The 21127-nt window shown below is 44.5% G+C and overlaps 1 protein-coding gene across 5 annotated transcripts in view; it reads right to left on the bottom strand.

Moving 5' to 3' along the window:
* Positions 1 to 3121: 3121 nt before the first annotated feature.
* Positions 3122 to 21127, bottom strand: part of ARID5B (AT-rich interaction domain 5B) — a 108584-nt gene continuing 90578 nt past the window's right edge. For all 5 annotated transcript variants that reach the window (XM_090144836.1, XM_090144837.1, XM_031589940.2 and 2 more), the window contains 2 exons: positions 13009 to 13207; positions 3122 to 8924 (listed from right to left, as the gene is read on the bottom strand). In XM_090144836.1, coding sequence (XP_090000962.1) covers positions 6777 to 8924; positions 13009 to 13207 — 2347 coding nt within the window. In that variant the 3' untranslated portion in view covers positions 3122 to 6776. The remainder of the gene's footprint in view (positions 8925 to 13008; positions 13208 to 21127) is intronic.

Below are 21127 nucleotides of genomic sequence, written 5' to 3'. Positions count from 1 at the left end.
GAGGCTTTTCCTGAGTTCCTGAGCTCAGGAGGCCTAAATAACTGCAAAATAGTCCCACCGTTTCAAGATGTTTGTACAGAAAACACGTCCCCACCAGTTTACCTCCCCTAGGTTCTGACAGGCAGGAACTACTTCATCCAAGCAACACAGGAAAAACCTATGACAATAAAGCAGCTCCCATGCCCGTTGCCACTGGCTTCCACCACAGCTCTCCTACCAGCATGGAGATGCTTTCCTTCTGCAGGCAGCAACAGGGCCTCGGTCACATGCGTGCTGCAGACTCAATGGAGCATGTGGGTCCTCATCGTGTTTGTGTTAGATCGGAGTAAATGCGCTCTGCTTTAGAAGCAGTAATTGGGTGGTTAGATGAGCCCTAGGCAAGCTCAAGCTACGCACTAAATATTCTGCCTTTTGTTTCATAATGAATTATTTTGTGTATCTAAGCAAAACATTTTTTTGGTCTTTTCTCTGCAGTTTGTTTCTAGCCTACTTGTGGCTGTGTGTTGAAATCTTTGCCTTTTGCTTATGAGGTCAAGTGCTTTAATCAGGAGCAAAAAAATAGCGTGCTTTAGTCCTAAATTCTCTGTGTGACTGCCAAATATAATTAGAAACAAATGGCTTTATTCCTCATTTGAGAGCTCCGCAGACACTGAGGGAGAAGGGGGAGCTTTCTCTGCCGGCTGTGTTTCGGGGAGCTCGCAAGCAAACATACTGCCATGAAAAGACTTGGTAAGAGCAGAACACAGCGCTTGGGAACCTCGTGCTGCCGGAGCCCAGGCGTCAGGGAGAGATGTAGTAGGAGCGGGCAGCAATGGGCTGCTAGGCCCAGGAGCCCATGGCACTGCTCTGCTGTTTTAAAGAGCAGACAGACAGTTCTGGCACTAACGTGGTGAACGAATCCCTTGCTGCTCATGTAAGACGTTTTGCAGCGTCTCCTCACAACATGGCGCCGCCTCACAGCGTCACCTCAAAACATGGTGACCCCCCCACAATACGGTGCTGCCTCAAAGAATCACCCCACAACACGGCACAGCCTCACAACACACCATCGCCGCACAGACTCACCTCACAACACACCATCGCCGCACAGACTCACCTCACAACGCGGCACCTCCTCATGTTGTCCCCCGACAACATGGCGCCGCCTCACAACATGGCGCCGCCTCACAACATGGCGCCGCCTCACAACATGGCGTCCCTCGACAACTTAGCGCCGCTTCACAACACGGCCGCACAGCCCAGCACAGCACCGCATCCCTTCACAGCGCCATCTCAAGGCCTAACGTCAGCTCAGGACACAGACAGGTGGGACGGGGTGGCTGGGGCACATCCTCTCACCTCAGCCAGGGGGCAGCCGTGAAGGTACGGCAGGCACACCTAGCGCCCACCGTACACCCCTGCTCTGAGGGTCACCCTACGTCCCTGATCTGAGACACCACTGAAAGGATTTTTTTTTTCCTAACTGCATTTCAGAGCAAATTGAAGGAAAATGGCGGGTTTTTGCTCCCTGGCCTACCTTTTTTCCTCCCTTGAAGACAGCTCCATGCATGCTGCCCCTCAAGCGGTGGCCATGTTGTGAGATGAGGTGCTGGCCTGCAGCTGTGTGAGGCAGTGGCTCACCTCAGCTGCTACATGCTGCAGTGCTCCTTACTGGCAGTAACGCAGCTGTGGAGCTCCTCTGTCTCCAGAAGAAGAGGGGAAATATTTTGTTTTATAATCCATTCTCAAATGAACTGTGCACACTGAGGAACACTCTTCCAGGTCCTTCAAGTGCATTCTCGCCCCAGTACTGCTCCCACATTACAGTGCAGGTTTATAACCTGCCTCTGACACACAGCAGGAGGCTGTGGGGATGTAAGTGACAGTGCCACTGCCCCAGTGCCTCCCCCCATGGGGTTGGGGGGTGATGTCCCTGCTGCACCAACACGGCCCATCCCATGGCAATTCAGGCTCATGGCTCAGGTAAGACACTAGATGGAGCATGTCACATTTTTAATACTTTTTTTATTATTAATCCTTTAAAGGATGAATTAAAGAGCTAAGTGAAAAGCAGTGGAAGCTCTAGCAGCAAGTGAGCCCACCAGAACGGGGCTGCAGAGACACAGGCTGCGTGCCCTAGCTCCAGGAAGGTGCTTGGTATTCCTGGAAGGCCTGCAGGAGCGTGCTACCAGCCAGCCTCACCTGCCTGCTTCTCCCAGCAGTAGAAACATCATAAAATGTTTTCCTGGAAACTAGCATCAGGGAGCTGCTGCTCTTCAGCCCGGTCAGGGTGGACTCCAGCGTATCAGTGAGAGCCGTGCTGAGCAGAGGTGAGGCTGACAAACCCAGCAGTAACTGCAAGTCATTGTGAGGGGCAGCTGAGGTGCTGTGTCCCCTGCAGGGGTTGTGAGCACTGGCCTGGTCCTAGGCTGCACCACCTGAGTGACGTTGCCTGAAGCCCTCTGGGTACCGGGCTGCTTCTACCCAGGCCTGCAGGGCACATCTTCCCCTGGTGTGTGCCAGGCAATAGCCACACGTTCCTGAAATACAGCCAAGGAAATTATTTTTCCTGCTGTGGAGGATAGGAGTGACCCAGTGCGCAAAGCTAGCTGCATCACAGCTTTCTCCAAGGACTGCCATGTTAAGGGGGGTGTTGGACTCAGTAAGGAATAGAATGCTAATTAATTTCACTCAATGATTGTTTATTGTCATCAACAAACTCACCAGTTAGCATCCAGCTGCAAAATCTTCGTGGTGGAACTGAGAAGGCAGAGGGTGATTTTCAGCCATGAGTTTAAGCTTGCCATACCAGTGGGGAAAAAGCTCTGCTCTGAAATACAAATGGAACAAATTTTCTGGAGAAGGTATGAACGTTGTCCCATCCAAAGCTGTTCCTGCAGTCAGCCTGACCGAGCCACGTTTTAATGTGAGCACACTGCGAAAATAGAGGGGAACTGAAGATCTTGTCTCTTTCTCCTCTAGGAAATTGCAGACTTCCATTTCTTTAATCTAATCATTTGCAGGAGGGAATATTTTCTCTAGAAAAACCAATATAAGAGGGCTGAAAGGTCAGATGGGATAATATGTAATCCATGGTGATAAGAGCTGTTTACAGAATTATTAATCAAACACAAAAGGGAACAGATAGTAACATTTTTTATTAAATATTACAGTGGATCAAAAAGTACAAAATATCTTTTGCCTGCTATGTGATTGGGAAACTATTGGCACATAATACAGTATCAAAAGCATTAATAAGTACAATTTGGAAAACATACAAAAATTGAGTGTTTATAGTTGGCTCAGCTTTATTTCTGGTAGTGTTTAAACTAACACAAAGGTTACTCAATAACCTTTTAAATGGGAAACTATATAATATTACTGGGCCATTTTTATATATACAAATCATCACCTTACAGAGCATATAGGCTACATAACTTGAATCACAAAAAGTATACAATATTTACAACAAAAGAAAGTTAAAAAAGTATAAACAGCTAGTAGAGTATGCTGCCATTATTAGAACATATTTAAAACTATGGGTCCGGGGGAGGAGGGCGGGAAGAGGAAGAGAACAAGTGAAGTATCGACCACATTTACAGCAAACACCACTATTAAGTGCTCATGTAACAGTTCTCACGTTGCGGGCCTTGCACCACGGCAGGAATTCCTGTTTCTCACTAAAATCGTGACGACTGGGTGAGCACTGCACAGGAGGACAGCGTGGGAAGGAGCATCCTGGCAGCCCTGGGAGCACAGCAGCACAGGAGGCACAGCCCTCCCGGCCCGCCGCCACCACGTGCTGCCAAGCCAGCTTGTCCTGAGCTGCAACAGGCGACTTCCCAGGCCCTGGCACAGCAGGGAAATGGCTCGTGCAGCCAGCCCAACTTGCAAAATGTCCTCACTCACTCACCTACTCCCTTGCTGGGAGTGTGCTGCACTGACAGCCAGGTGCTACTGTGGATCCGCTTGATGAAGGCAGGCCCAGCCCGCAGCCAGAAGGCACACATGAGCTGCGGCTGCTGGGCCATTACCTCATCATCTCACAACCTTTAGCATCCCTAATGAATGCTGGACATAGTGCGTTCGGCTTGCAACATTTCTTGGAACTGGTTCTTAGTAAATAGGTTTATGACTCTATTGCCAATTAGATTCCACAGTTTCCTTTACAAACCTATCAATAACAATGGTTTGATTGCACAAAGAGAGGCTTGTGCAATTTCATTCAATAATAAGGCCCCTTGAACTCAAACAATGCAAACAAAGTCCCATTTAAGACATTAAAAAAAAAGTCTTTCAGCCAATGGAGAATTCAATAGCCTTTTGAAAGACTTCCAAGATTTATCTTAAGAGTTCTTAAACAAACAACGCACCCCTTCTGCTGGGGCCTTATGCTACCATTTCTTCTCATTTGTCCCAATGTCTCACCCAGCACACGCAAGCCTCCCTGCCAGGAGGGGTCTGGGCTGGTCTCCTCCCAGGGGAACCAAGGCCCTCCCTCCGCGCTCTCCTCCCCAGCCCTGCTCCGCATTTGCTCTGCTTCACAAAGGCTACGACCAAACTCCGAAGTGACGTAACCAAAGGGAAAGCGGACACTGCATAAACAAATGCACAAACTCAGGACACAGATTTAACCAAAACAAGAAAGAGAAATGCTTGCTTTGCCAAAAACACTCCTATTTGTGTTTGCTGTAGATCCTCATATTCTCTCCTCATCCCCCGCCCTCCTTCCTCCCACCCATCCCCAAACCCCTGATTCTCACAATTCAGACCTAGTGCAACTTTACTAGAGATGTCCTCGACATTATGGCCTCTGCCCAGCTGAGCCTGCAGTTCTGTTCCTGTAAGATCCGTGGAGCAGCAGGATGCTCTGCAGTGGCACATCCATGTTCTAAGTTCTACTAGTCTGTTTATTGATCAATTAAATATAGTTTTACCACAGGAATATAAAGTATTGAATTGAAGAAGCTGGATCTTTAACAGTAGACGAGTATATTATTCTGGTTTCCACCTTTGGATATTAACTATGATACATTATATATTGTATTTGGCTTCATATCACGGGAAAATTTAATGACATGCCTAGCATGCAAAGTGTTTCTTAGTAGTTTCCATGTTTGTTTTCACATCAATTATGCTGTCTCTGAACAGTAAACTGAGATGGTCTGAATCGCAACCAATTTTCACATTTTCACACAAAAGCCTCTAAGCCACACTCCTCCATCAATGTCTACACTCAGCTGCATGGTGGTGACGTCCTTCAGTGTGAACATGCAGCCACAGGATAGCTCTTTCATTACCAAACCCAGTTCCTCGGTACCCGGCTCTCACTCTCTGGCAGATGCCCAGGGAGGGACGTGGTCCCCATGGGGGTGCCAGGACCCAACAGACACTTGGCTTCTTTGCCAGCTCAGGTGCCAGCTGTGCCCAGTGGCAGGGCACCTGCTGCATGACCCCTACCCATCCCACCAAACCCTGCCCATGGCACAGGACCTGCACACCCCCAGTTCAAACCAGCACAGACTCCTGTCCTAATTGCTGATATTCTTGCCATTCTTGCAAATCATAAATCTGTTTTCTGGACTCCTCTGCCATCCGCCATCTTGTGTGAGGTTTAGTTTTCCAGATTGGTTCTCTGGTACACAGGAAGGTTTCACAGCCTAGGTAAGCTAAGTGCGACTTATTGACAAATTCACGGATCACAATATGGAAAAGCAAAGCTCAGTGGGAGGGAAAAGCAGCACGAGCCACCACAACAGCATGAGGAGAGTGGGAAGTGCTCAGCACCTGCAGGGTCGGACCATAGGGAAAGGAACCTTGTTTGCACCCTTGCACCATAATATTACCTATAGTACGTTTATATCCATTAAGATGAATCTGAACCAGTTGCTTCAGTTTGTAAACAGTAAACATTACCACAAAAATGAAACAAAAACACTGCTCAGAAGTATGAAGAAGCTGGAAAAATTACAAACATAAAAAATTAGGACAGCCACAGCCTTTTAAAAAAGTTGCAGGTAAAATGATACTGTTTAATTTAAAAAAATAATCAAGAAAAGAAAACAAAAAAGAAAAAAAAAAAAACAAAAAAAAAAACAAGAAACAAACATAAAGAGTACAGAATATATCAGACAAACAAAACTATATAAATTATTGTGACCAAATGTGACATTGGTAGTTTACGAAGTGGATATGTACAGTCAAATTAATCAGTGTTTACCCTTCTGTTCTAATAGTGTTAAAATGAAAAATCTATTGCCGTTTTACTATACATTGCATTGATTGAATCTTTAAAAGTCAGGAAAAGTTACCCAAAACAGCACATCCACCGATCGTGTGGGTTCTCGGCCCTCCTCTCCTTGCCAAGTTCATCTCGAGTCCTTGACTCGTTTGCAGCAACACTCGACCTCTGGTCCTTGGCTCAATGAAAAGCAAATGCAAACGTCGCCTCTCATTTCAGTGAGCTCAGGACTGGGCCTGCATTTCCACGGCTCCCTTTGAACATTTGCTCTTACCATACACAAGTACTTTCAGAAAACACATATGCAAAATCCAAAGAATTTTTGAGCGTGTGTTGTTGTTGTTTGGCCAGGGCAGGGGTGAGGGGAGAGGGGACTGGCGTGGAGCCAGAATTGAAGAAGTAGTCCTGTCTCGATCACACTCCAAAGCTTTCCGCCACGTGGGATATGACGGCATCCTGGCTTACAGCAATACAGATCTGCAAGATATCATCACAGCGGGAGGAATGTCGCTAACTGAACTGTTCTCCTCAGACTTTTTTTTGTGAGTGAGGGGATTTACAGTTTTGTGCTGGGATGTACGGAGGACAGCTGGGAAGGTGGGAATGCAGCTTGAGGGTTTATAGCAGCTAATGGATAAATGCTGTTATGCAAAAGGTCACCGTACGAGCTTCCTACAGGTGTTGCTGCAGCTAAGTGTCTATACAGTTGCTGAGAATTTGCAGGGGATGTGAGGAATTGTCTCTGCACCATGAGGGAATGGAGAGCCAAAGGTTGCATTAGTGGGGAGAGCACGGTCTGATTTTTCAAGTACTGTAAAGGATGGGAATACCCAGGCGGGAGGCGATTATTCAGCCCTGTGCACAGGGTTCCTGGATACAAGCCTGGGAAGATTGGGGCTGAGAGGGGAAATTTGTGGCTCTCCAGAACACTGCCTGAATGCAGGCCATGCAGAGACTTGCTGCCTTCCCCCTCCACATCGGGAACCTTTTCTTTTACTGAGGTCTCCTTTGGTAAGTGCAGAGGAGAGACAGCTCGGACTTTTTTTTCCGAAATGACTTTGTCCAATTCCTCCAGGCCTCGCTTCAAAGGCCGAGCAGCTCCGATGTTTTGAGGGCTCATTCTGCGGCCAATGATAGGATGCACCATCCCCTCCATCTTCCTCAGGTTCTCCAGTCTCTGTGCCTGCTTCCCAGACCTGTGGAGTAACTCACTGTGTTTTTTAGGGGCAGTCATGGCCATGGGGGACACGCGGCAAGCTTTGGGGTTACAGTCTAGGCTCACCGCCTGGCTGCTCGCAGCCTGGAACAGGGAGATACCTTTGCCTTCTTGCTGGGCCATAGATGAATGAGAGAGACTGGAGCCAGGAGCCTTTGCAGTCTGTTTGTGTATGCTCTTCGGAAGACTCAAATCTGTTGGCTGATCATCTGAAGAGGCTTCCACTGCTGCCTTTTTTTCTTGCTGATGCAAAGATGGGTGATAATTTAAATTTAGTTTTTCTTGGTGTTTGTGTTGAGTAAAAGTAGAAATATTTTCAGACTCTCTGAACATGTCCCGGGGGAGGTACTTTGATGTCTGTTCATTATTAAGGTGGTGCTCCGTGTGCCTATAAAGGTTGTGCAGATGAGGTGATGAATAAAAATCTGCCAAGAAAGTGGGCACACGGGAGTGCTGCAGTGCCCTTTTCTCATTCATTTTATCTTTACAGTCCTGGATATCTGTCTTCGGTACATACGACTCAGCAAGAGAACTGAGGTGATGTTGTGAAAAATCACAGCGCTGAGGATCCACTTTACTTAGCATGTCATGTTTAAAAACATCATTAATTGATTTCCTTTCTTCCTTGGATTTAAAACTCTGCACGTGTTGTATGACTGATGGCCTATTAATTGCTATGGGATCAGAATTAGGGACGTGAGGACCTTGTGATAGGCTTGATGACAGTTCATCTCTGCTGCTCAATTTCTTTTTGCTAATCAAAGGTGGAGGAGAACCATAAGGATAGCTACATGATAAGGTTGTCCCACTGACCTGCGACAGCAGCTTTTTCTTTGCCAGGGGTGACATAATGCCTGGATTACCCTTTGAGTAGAGCAGTGGTGTGTAACCGAAAGAAGAGTCGTCGCTCATGGACCCAGGCAGCTCTTTCTCCTTGAACATGTCAAAGTTCTGGACTACCAGTACTTTGGGTGCTTGCTTCAGTGCATTGTGGATATCTTCGTTTCCCAGCTGATCTACTTTCACTGTGCAGTTTGCAATGTAATCAGCCATCTCTGGCAATTTATCATCTTCCATATCACTTTGAGTGGGCAGCTGGACTGGGAAAGTTGAGAAGGGCATTTCTGGAGGTTCGTTTTCTAAGCTCTCAGTAAAAGCTTTGTGTATCCTTCGTTCTGGCTTTGTATCTTCCAGAGTATCTGCTGAGGAGTGCAGTCGTTTTGTGACAGTGGCATCCAGCATGGTGTCTTCATCCGAGGGCATGGATATACTTGAGAAAGATGACGAATGAGGAACTTCTTCCTTGGCTTTCTCGCTGCTTGAGCTGTTTTCTGTCATGTCTGTCTTTTCCATAGGCAGTGGCCGAGCTGCCTCTGGCAAAAGAGGTGGAGGGCCTTGACTAAGTTGTTTCGTCTCTCCTACTGTAGGCTGTTCTGCAAAATTTTTCTGGTCTGTTGATTCTTGATCTTTCTCTTGTTCTGATGAAACCTAATAAAATGATTCAATAGACAGTTATGAGAATGCTGTACATTTTGGCAGACTGTTCAGAAGCACATATAACGTACACTGCTTGCTACTGCTAGAGATGTACTTGTCAATCACCTTGTTGGAATGCAAGAGCTCGAATACCAGGTATTGGAGTCAAACAAAGAAACATACCTCCTAGAAATACACTGTTGCTGCCAGTGTCATAATAAGGCATTTCAAAGCAGCAGATGCTTGTAGCCTGACTAGAGGCACCAGTGGCTTCACCACTAAACACAGAAGTTAGTCTTTTAAAATTAATTAGGCAAACACAGGAGAGCAGATTTCACAACACAAACAAAAAGGCTATAAAGATTTTTCACGCTAGCCAACTTCACCTATGAGAAGTACGCACATCCAAACATTTTTTCTTATGTGAAGCTGAAAATGCAGGCTCTCTAGCATTGTTCTTAAAATTCAGTGATCACAGAGGAGATCATTCACACCCAGTTCTGCATTAAAGTGTGAAAATGACAGAAATGGCATACTAGGAATCCCTATTGTAGGCAGCAAATCACTGCCGCAGCTTAACTAGGACACACATTTTTTTATTAACGGATTAAAATGAAGTTGTCAACATTCCGTAAGTGCATGTGCACACTATTACAAACATAGCTTTTATATGTTATCGTCAATGGGACTGCAGCTCTTTCTGCTTCACCATTAATACAGTTTGTGTTCACAATTCACACTATTCATCCCATTATGTCGCTGGCTGAACTGCGACCCGCAGAGGTCATCAGAGCGTCCCATCTGTGATCCAGCTGACTGACAGCCTTTTTCAAAACTGCTCTCATTCTCTTCTGACATGTCATGGTATAAGACATTCATAAAACAGCAGCATTGTGTGAACCCTTTATTATTATTGTTTTCTTTCTTTCTTAGTAAAGATAAGACACATAAAGAAATTATTATACAAATGCTGCTCTACAGTGTATCACAGGAGTGAGGGACCAGAGAAGGTCCTAGCGAATCTTATCATCTCAGAAATTTAATTCTTCACAGCTGCTTTTAAATATTCCTGTGTGTTTGGCTGGTCTATCAGTTGCAGTGTACATTAGTCATCGTAACAACTTCTTTTTAAACTAATAGCTGCCTTTTGCAGTCCAAATACCATCATTAGGTCCTTTACAAAGTACTATCCCTAGTCTCTTGAGCTTATAAAATTACAGGAAAATACCACACAGATGAGCAAAGCAGGGATGAAAAAAAAAGAGAAATGATATTTAATAACTGCACATTCTGCTCTTTGTTTCTGTTAAGCAACATTTTGATTGAAGTTTCAGCTATTGTGGGGAAATGTGCATTCTAAGGCTAATAGCATTTTGTCTGGTATCTTGTTACAGAGACGATGTCATTGCGATGGCAGGAAAAGAGAGAAGAGCACAAAGACAAATGCAATCCTAATAAATTAAAGTTATACTCTCTCCCTGCATATTTCTTGTGCTGCGTGAGTTGAACGTGCAATAGAGGAGACGGCTCTTTTGTAGCTTGGTTATCCTTTAGCCCACAGCTACGGCCTGCTCTGAAGCTACATGCAAGAATGGTGTAAATGGTGGCTTGGCTGGGGCCACGCCTACACATCCACATGCAACGATAAAGGCTCCCTGTGAACAACACACTACCACTGCTGTCTGGCAGCAAGCCTGCAACAACCACGGAGTCTGTGCTGGGTTAGAGGGGGAATGGTTTTAAACTAAGAAGGGGAGGTTTAGGTTGAGATATTAGCAGGAAGTTTTTCACTCAGAGGGTGTTGAAGCACTGGAACAGGTTGCCCAAGGATGTTGTGGATGCCCCATCCCTGGAAGCATTCAAGGCCAGGCTGGATGTGGGTCTGAGCAGCCTGGTCTGGTGGTTGGTGACCCTGCACACAGCAGGGGAGTTGAAACTAGATGATCTTTGAGGTCCTTTTCAGCCCAGGCCATTCTATGATTCTATGTGAGGCCTTCCACCAGGCCACAGTAGATTGGAGGCTGCTCCACCCTGAAGCACTGGATGATGCCTTGGGCACAGAACTCCATCTGCAGAGGAGCACCGATGAGCACCCACCCAGGAGGGAAGTGGGCCTCCTCAGTTCTCTGGCTTCATGCAACCATCCATACAGTGACCTGTGTGAAGGATGCAGTTTTTAATTGCCTGCCCTCATTAAACAGGAGCAGGACACCATCATCCACCCTAGAGATGAGAGATTCATTCTTCCTTAAAAGGTACCATTTTACAGTGGGAAACTGCCACATTTGTGTATTTTTATTGTCTCGGCTCAGCTCCTTATGCTTCCGATAAGTGCAGCTCTAAGAACTCTTCCTGCAAACCACATACAAAAATAACTGCAGTTTAAGCAGCAGGAAGTTTGAGATAGGGGAACAACAAAAGCAAGGAAATTCAAAGTTAAGGCTGATACTCGGTTGCTGGCTTGTTATGCTGTGCTTAACTGTGGCAGTACCAACAGTTTGTAAGCTATCTTGCTGATCTAAGACCCCCACAGTAAACAAGTGGGCACAAAGGAGTGACAGGGGAAGGGAGCACAGGCCTTAGCTTTGCATTTTCTTGCTTTGGGCAATTTGTGGTGCAATGTTCCACTGACTGAAGGAGGTTATATGCACTTCAGGTATTTGCAATCAGAAGCAGAGGAGTTTTCCCCCAGCAGTGTTCTCTGCTTTAAAATTACAGTGCAAGAGAAAATAAAAATCCCTCTCTGTAGAGCACTCTTACATTTGACATTAAAGATGCTGTTGATCAATGCAATTGAAAACAAATTCTGGTTCGGACAAGAGATGACATTTTTCAGTGTAAGGACAACTTAAAATGGTAGTGGGACATGAAAATCAGAATATTCTGTTCTTGAAACAACATGCAAATTCTCAAATGCATCCATGCTTACTGGTTTTGTGATTTTTTTTAAGCAACAAGGAGGAGGGTTGTTGGTAGTTGACTCAATACCGATTTCAAGCTGGTTTAGAAACAGGACTTATGTACCTGCCAGACAGCAATGAAGGCAAGGGAGCAGCCGTAGTCTGCCGGGCATGTCATGTGTTTCAACATTCTTTAAATACTTACTTTCACTGCAACGCCTTGAAGGCTGCTGCGATCTGGCAGACTGAGACAGAAAAAGCAACATCTTGTGTATTTAGTTGTGTGCAAGGAGCTTCAAGGTCCCACTTACACAAGGTGCAAGGAGGACACAGTTAGAGTGGCTCAGATGGGCAAAAGACATGCTTAAGAAACGCTGGAGCAAAATGCCCGTTGGTTTTATAGCACTGAGCAACATACGAAAGTTACCCTTAATCTGCAGACAAGTATGAATTCCACTGATCTATCTTTACATGGGCTGTGAACACAAAATTGGAGCTGTCCCACGAGCACACATAATGTGATTCTATGTGGAAACAGGACCTGCCCACGTGAAGCAGGTTAGCAGCATCTCTGCTGAAAACCATCTGTGGTATGTGAGAGACTTCAGTCTCAGTTAAAGCTTGGCAGGTGTTTGCTCAAAATTTGACCTTTGAGTCTAAAGAGAAATTTAGTATAACATGATAAAAGTCCGGAGGAGTGGTATGTTTTCTGATGGATATATGCATACATCTGTAAGTGCAGAAGGGCTAATCCAGAGGTTACTACTATAAAGACCAGCTATACCCAGTTACCACAACATTATCAGCAGTATTAGAGGTTCCCGCACCCTATACTTAAGATTAGGAAATAACTGTGGTAGTTGTGTGGTTTCCTTTTGGCAGATGCTGATCTTTTCGTGGTGACCACTGTGTAACACAATGAGCAGAAATGATACTTGTTGTATCTAGAGTTTGGTCTTCTGCCATCACTCCCAAGCAATATGGAGCTAACTGGTGGCTGTTTGTAACCCTGCAAAATCACAACAGACAGTACCACACAGACAGTACCACACCAACTGAATTTCTACTGCTGAGCAAACTTGAAGGCCAACTGTTTGGGATTCTCCAGTTTAAATTATGTATTTTATCACTGAATTTTGATTGATTAAAACTGCACATTTTTAATTGAAAAGTTGAAAAGCAGGGAAGCAACCAACCTCAGATGCATCTTGGGGTTTCTGTGCATTATCTTTCTCCTTCTTGCTCTTTTGGTTTTCATTTTTAATGCGTTTTGTTCCAGACACTTTTGTTTTCGCATCGCCCTCCTGGGAACTGTTATCCTGTTTTCGAGGTTTCACTGGAGGCAGTGGCTTATCTTCCTCTCCTTTAATAAATCTTTCATATGGCAGGATTAATCTAGGGGATTAAGGAACAAATAATTGATCAGGTTTTGCTTTTCTAGCAAAGAATAAAATGTATCTACTGTGAGCAGTTTACTTAATAAATCTATTTTCTTCTGTGGCATAAAAGCATCACTGTAAACTCTGTATCTACAAATCCAAGTATGATAAATCAATTTATTTGGCAAGATTACCGTGTGGCATAAATTGAGTGGAGTTGGCACATATCAGTTGTCAGTAAGGCTGTAGTGGTTCACGTGGCCATACCAATTTGTACAGATGAGGATAAGAGCCACTATGTTTTAGACTGATTTAAAAAAATACAACTATTTACTTCTACTTTTTCTCCGTATCCTTAAAAGCGTGCAGCAAACCCCAAGGAAACACCTCCAAAGCCACAGCCAACCTGATAACAGCTATACAATTTCCAGGCTGGAGGTTTCCCGAGTACAAGGATAAATGCCAGAGACTGGGTGGAAGACATCCGAGTATGGAAACCTGCAACAGCAGGCACAGCACACAGCGCGGTGCAGTGCCAGCCCAACCTGACCCTTCCAAACACACCCTCAAAGGGTGACAGTCACCACGGTCTCTGCCTTCCCAAATGAGTCTTTTCTTTTAAAGAGTTAAAAGTGAAAGAATTTTGAGCAGTGAAACCTTCCTCCACGAAGCATACAAAATCACTTTAAAAAAAAGGAAGAAACACAAACAGAAAATATCCTCCCCCAAAAGCATCAAACACTGAGTTTTAATCTATCTGTTTTCCCTTTGCTATTCTTCATCTGAAAGGAAAAATAACTGATATAATTAAAAGGGATGGATTGCATTACAATCTCAGTTTCAACTTCAGTGATTAAAGTTTTTATAATGCATTTGGTATGATTAATGACTCACTGTGGGATTAATACAAGACTGAGACTTTAAAAATATGAACTTTAATACAGCAAACATAATTTGTTTTTTTTTTTAAGACAAGTTGACTCTGCGAGGAAAATGTACTTTACTTATAAACAACATAAATCTGTTCAAATACCAGGAATCCTTAATTATCTTTAATCTAGGACTCCAAGGCAGAAACCTCTTTGGTTCAGATATTCGTTTGTTATCCTAGAATCAGCTCCTAAGCATGCAATTTTGATTTACATACTTAGATGTTCAAACACAGTTTGGGCTTAAGAGAGCAGAAATTAGATTGCTTGTGATCATAATATTTTACATTTTAATAAAATACAACATAAATTATGTTAAAATATAAACCTAATTTATGCTATATTAGAAACAAAATTCATTAACTGAGCATGCTCTGACATGGTATGTGCAAAGAGGCGTGAATAATACTTTCTAGCCCTGAATTTGGCAGGGCTCCAGTAATGAAGCTAAGCAGAGCCCACAGGGAATATTCATCTTCAGATCCCATTACAAACTGAGTTTAAACATGTTACAGCTGCTAAAACTGGAAACTGCTCCCTCTATGCAAACTTAGCAAAATAATATGTAGTTGCCAAATACCTGTTTCCCACTGTAATATTACAGTTAATGTTTATATAATAAAAAGCATAACTAAGCAGAATCAGAAAAAAATAATCTTGTTCATACTTGAGGCTGCTGAATTTCACTCACAAAGCACAAATATTCGTGCGAGCACCGGATACCTCCCTGTGCTGCACAGAGCTTCGGACTTCACTCGAGGCGAGGCTGGGCTTCACACAGGGCAACACTGATGTCGTTCTGCCATGTGTTAAATATTTAAACTCGCTTTTAATAAAAACACGTTTTATGACAATACTTGTTAGCGCTGCAAGGCGACTGTTTGGCTTTGTTTTGTTTCCATAGGAACGCGTTGCCCGTTACAAATCCCCACCTCCCCTCAACAGGCCCTCAGAGCGTCCAAGTGCTGTGCAAGCAGGCGCCATGGCCCACTGGTGTGCCTTGCTGCAAGGAGGGCACGTGGCTGTGGCCCAACGGTGGGCCTTGCTGCAAAGATGGCACGCGGGGGCTCCAGGCACAGCTGGGCCTGGGCTGCAGCTATGGCGAGCACTTGCACGCCTCCCAGCCGGCCTCCCAGAGCTCCTCCTCCTTGTGGTGCACCTCACCAGAACTCATTAGCTTTGGTGCTAATTAGCAACTGTGCCTTAAAATTTCCTTTTCTTATCCTGAGTTCACGTGGGAGTACAACATTTTCATTTTAGTTATTTTTCACTGAGCTCAGCAGTTGGCAGTACGACAGCAGTAAAAATACATCTCACATCGCCGGTCAAAGGCCTGGAGCCAGCAGCAGGAAATCTGGAATTAAATGTTTCTTGTATCTGGAAGCAGGCATGACTAAGGTAAAACGGAACCAAAACACAAGGATGGCTTGTTGGAGGAGCTCTCCGCCTCGCTCCCAGCACACCGCCTGGCGCACGGAGCGCTGTGGGTGCGGGGGGCATGGGGGATCCCACGCAAGGCGGCACACGGAGCCCAACCGCACGAGAACGCTCTGCGTGTCGAGACTTCCGCTGGTTACAATTTTCACTGAGTGTTTTTTCAGTTATCCTGTCATGGTACAACACAATTACCCACAGGATATGATCTTATCATTTGATTATTAGAAGCTTTTATAGCACAGGAGTAATAAAGCTAAGGCAGCTCTCAGAACGGTTAGAGCTCCGGCTCACATGCCATTACCGCTCGCTGCACAGCCAAGTTAAGGTCAATATTGCCCAACGCAGGAAGAATGCGATCTGCTATTATCCAAATAGTTTAGCAGAATGTGACATGTCTGAAACGAACGCAGGATTTTTGTCAAATATTTGCAGTGCAGGTAAGATTTAATCAATCTTTGCACAAGCAAAGGAAAGACGGGGCTCACAAAAATGCGCCTCGACACCTCAAACGTGCTCCGCTCAGAAACAACACCCGCACTGTCAGCGCTTTGAACGGGGCTGACTTTGGCGGTGGGGGGGAGTATCAAAGTACTCATGGAGGAGGAAAGGGGGGCCGTTCTGTGGTCGAAAGAATATTTACTTGTAAAGCCTGCGAGGAGACCAAATAAAAGGGTCTTTATCATGATCAAGACTCCAATATTAAGATTAATAAAATGTATTATTTATAAGTCAATTAACATAAATAGAATATGTAAGCACTAGTGTATTAAAAAATCTTTCCACAGGCAGCAGATTTTTAGCAGCATGAGGGTTTTTTTTTTGTTGTTGTTGTTTTTTTTTTCCTGGAATAATACAAGAATAACATTTTCCAGCCAAGAGCAGAAACAGTAGGGGAGTCTTTGCTATCACAGAGCTTCTTATTAAATTCAGTCACTATGAAAAGCAAGTCTTTTTTTTTTTTTTTTTTAAATAAAGACAACTTAAAATCAATACAAGTTAGATTAACAAATCAGTACTATACTAATCCTGATTTATTACAATCGGCAATATTAAGTTTAATCACGTATAAACTGCTACTCAAAAAAAGATTTTGCTTTACTAAGTCCTGAATTAAATAATGGTGCAGAGTGTACTGAGTTTTCAGATCTGCATCATCTGATATTATGAAAAATTCAATGTACTTCTCTGCAGCAGATGTCAGAGGTCAGCAAATCTATTACAGTAATGTAAGTAATCTGGCTTTCTGCCAACGTTTTTTTAAAAAAACACTGAAGCAGATAATTTTATATTTACAAATTCTAAAATCCTCCAGGGACTGAATATCTTTCCCAACAAAAAGCAGAAACTTCACATTAGAGAAATGTATTTCACAGTATATCAAACATGTCTTCATCATTAGCATTTCATAAAAAGAAAAAAAAAGTCCTTAATTTTTATTAGTCAACATTTTTTTTCCCCCAGCTACAATACAAGGTCTAATCTGAGCCAATACCCACTACATTTTCATGTATTGATTATAAAGAATGAATGACTTTTTTGGCCCAACTCTGCTTCACGTAATGCATGAGAGCATGTCTATTTATAGACGTGATAAAAAAAAAAGTAGTTACAATAATGCAAAGGATCTGACCAACCCAGAAAGAGGAAGGAAATTAAATGTTAAGGCTGCCAGTTTCCTCTCTAATTCTCCCCACTGTGCGTGGATATTACGGGGTCCTCTGGCCAGGGAGGAACCATATGCCCGTGACACAGTGCTCTGTCCATGGGCTGCACTGGGGAAAGGAGGGCAGGAGGCAACTCAACACAACCCCTACAGTATTTTTATACCATTTGTCTCAGTGTTTATTTTTGTTTTCTTTCTGGCAGAATAAAATATTCCTACATGCCTCACATTGACATCATCTTGCTTTCTCAAGGGCTCCAAGCCCAACACAAAACAGTGCGCAAGGGAGCCTCTCAGCCACAAGAATAATCTTGGAAGCACATAAAATACCAGAGCCCATTACTTGGGAGACGCTGCCCCTTTTCCATTCCAGGCAAGAAGGTTAAGGAAGTTGTTTGTAATGAGAATGGAAAAAGACTTAAATCTGCTCTACCGAATGAACACAACCATCGGTTAACCCATGGAACTCACTGCCAGTGGTTATCTGGGAGCCAGGGGATTAGTGAGATTATGCAAGGTTTAGATGCTAATGTAAATCATGAGAACAGCAAATGCTCAGATTCAAAAACACCGAGAAGGGACAGGCAACAAATCACCTTGCTGGTAGGAGTTTGGAAAACACTTCCCTCCGGGGCATACTAAGTCACAGGTGAGTGGGTCTTGGCTCCTTCCCCTGAAGGCTCTGCTGGCTGGGGACAAGACGACTGTTCTGCCAGGTTCACTAAAGGATCTTTCTGTTAGGTCCTTGAGAGCAGCAAGGCAGAGCCATCGTCAGCCCTGTGAGCATGGAGCCAAGACAAGCAGCACTGAGCAGGGGCGACTCCAGCAACAGTCCCCACACAGAGGCAGGCAGTCCCAGGGCAGAGGGCCCCCAGTTGATAACCTCAGTTGCAGAAGCCTCATTCTCTTCCTGGAAACCCAAGGGCAAAGCATTTGGTTGTTTTAAGGCAGCAGGAATACCCTAGCTCTGATCCCAAAAGAAGACTTGTCTTTTTTACACCCATGTCCCTTAAAAGGAATAAATCTTGGCGCAATGCTGTCATAGGAAACAAGTCACCTTCAACAGCAATCAGCTGGTGAGGATTGACAGGAGTGTTAGGCAGCTCTCTGCGCACCGGTGACCAGTTTCCAGCAGAGAACAGGGGAGGGAGGAATAACCCAAACTCTTAAGATCTCAGCCTGTTTTCTGAAATGGGAATATAAAACACAATGAGGAAATCAAGCCTGATTTCCCCGTGCTGCATTGTACAATCCAGGGGTTACGAAAGCAAGCCTTGCATGCTTTCATGCAAAATACAATAGCAATAGGATTATTTGCATATGTCTGAAGTACAAAACTGGCATGTATTTTATCAGCAAAGGCAAAATATGTTTGAGTTCGATTTTGTTCCCAAAGAACTTTCCTTCCTTAAAGAAATGGCTCTTTCATCCTTTCATCAACAACTTTCCTCACAGCCCACTGGGAGTGCTGGTGGGTAATGAGAACAGCTCGCTGCTGAAAGGTGGGAACTGCACTGCTGTGAGAGAATTCAAAGGCACTTTGTTTTAGGTAAACTAGAAATTAGTGACATTACAAACACAGCTGTTGATTTAGCTGCACTGTCAGGCGATGCAAGCTCAGACACTTTCCATCCTATGGCTCAGTGAGGGGAAACAAGCAACCATCCCAGATTTAGTGCATAGCGAAGGGTGATGAGGACAGAGAAGCTTCCCCAGATCTCTCTATAAAAATCGCAAGCCCTGCTGGGGCAAGACCCCAGGTGGAAAGGAAGATGTGGCTGGGAAAATAGTTCCCCACAAGGGAGAGAGACCATCAGACTGCAGTCTCTGGAAGAGATTACTTGATCATCTGATGTGCTCACCCAATGACTCTAGTGCTGGCCACTAAGTCTGCTAGGCTGGAAACCCAGTTCTGAAGAAATTTTGAAAAAACAGTGCGTTCTCAGATGTTCTGAATGGACAGTTAAGGATCTGTTTTTTAATGGTAAACAATTACATTCCTCTGTCATCTGATACTTTTTAAATTTTGGGGAGGGGGGAAGCTTTCTGAATTTTCAATAGTTCCTTTGTTAAAGCATCTGTTACTCACATAATTGAAAAGATGTTTGTTCAGTGGTATGCTTCAGAGTGCAGTTATTTAATCTTAATGATAAAGCCCTGAGGGCAGAAAATCTCAAGTAGAAACCTCTTGTTATTTATCAAAAAAATAACCCAAACAAAAAAAAGCCTCGAAAAAAATAGGAAAAGAAAAAGAGGACTATGACACCTCATCTGTCTTCAGGCTTAAATTCATGCTTGATGGAAAACTACTGAGACAGTTTGAAACGTTAAAAGTTTTCTGGGAGTCTGTTACTAGCTGTAGTGGGAGGGGGGCAGGAAAGTGGGGTGAAGACAAAAATAAAACAAGTTGGTATTACAAGAAAAAACTACTGCTTGGCAAGTTTTTTTGGGTCAAACAAAGAGCTAGCTGTAGTTTACAGGATGACATAACACTTGATTAACTTTTGCCTGAGGATGTTTTCACACTTAGCAATGTAAACCAAAACCTCAGATAAATTACAGCATATATTAGAAGACTACCATAAGCATTTTCACGTATATACTCTAAAAGGTTTCTATTTTTTCTCCCCTCCTAAAAGACCAGCTGCTATTTCCTACAAAGCTCCACCAAAATGCTTAAACTTTACCAAAATTATCCAATCGCTTTAACAAAACCAAGCAGCATTTGTAAGAAATGCAGGACTCTCCTTGCATATTGAATTACTTCATAATATCCTTAGGGTAGAGAAACTTCATGGTTCTTAAAGGAAAACTGTATAAGGGACTTATTTTGACCTGCCTTGTGTTTCTGATAATACATAATATTTATGTGTGTGATTAAGACTGAAAAATGTCAGAATGGGCTCCAAGTTGGACGCTGCATCTCACTGTTTTCAGTCTGCTGGAAGGGGACAGATGTGCAGCATGCACTGCAGGTGCCCAGGGGCCACACAAGAGTCTGTCCCCAAAGCATGGCACAACCACCATGCAGGGCTGCAAAGCCCCATCGCCCACTGAGGTTCCCTTTCCACCACCTGATCCCCGCAGCATCCTGGCAGCCATGGCTTTAGAGCACGCTGCCCATTCGGCTATCTGAATTTGCAGAGATGAGTCCTGCCACGGACCCTGCCACCTGGGTCTGACCAGGACAGCTGGGCAGCCGAGGCTCTGGTGGCTCACGCCGTGAGCTACACCATGGTACAGCAGGGCATGGCACAGTCCAGCTCCTACGTGGCTCTGCAGCACCCAGACAGGCCGCAGCCCTCAGGGACGTACCCGCTGCCAGCCATGGCATCTTCCAACACAATGCATTTGGCCACCACACAGCTGAGGGGCAATGCTGCACACTGCTTCACACCAGGTGCCCCAGCCCTGCACATCTGTCTGTAGCTGCTGGACAGGGCTTGCTTCGGAGGAAACTGAGATGAAAGACAGCCAGGCTCTGAGGCGCAAAAAGGCCCCAACATGCAATTGCTCGCGTTTTATTTGGAACTTTTCGTATCTTGCAAAATAGCAAGTTGGTGGTGGGTTTTTTTTTTTTTTTTTTTTTTTTTTTTTTTTGAGGGGGTGGAGGTGTAATATTTATGAAAAATCCCTAACAGCAACGTCACTGGTGCTGCAGAAACACAGCCTATCGTTTACGCAGGGTAATTAAAGCTGATGATCATGTGTTCTGTGTAAAAGCGAAAGAAACCTCAACCCCTGCATGTGAAACCCACATCTGCATTAGGAGGGGAAGGCGGTGGGGAGCAGAGCGCTTCGCAGAAGAGCGGCCGTTTCTGAGGGCTTGCTGATAACAGAGAGATGGGGCACTGACAAGGGCTCACGCTCCTCAGGAAGGCCCAGGCCAACGCAGCTGACACAGACA

Source organism: Phasianus colchicus, chromosome 8 (assembly GCF_987193195.1).
Source record: "Phasianus colchicus chromosome 8, bPhaCol1.hap1.1, whole genome shotgun sequence".
Classification (NCBI taxonomy): domain Eukaryota; kingdom Metazoa; phylum Chordata; class Aves; order Galliformes; family Phasianidae; genus Phasianus; species Phasianus colchicus.
Note: the sequence above shows the minus strand (reverse complement) of the source record. Positions and strands in the feature narration are given on the sequence as shown.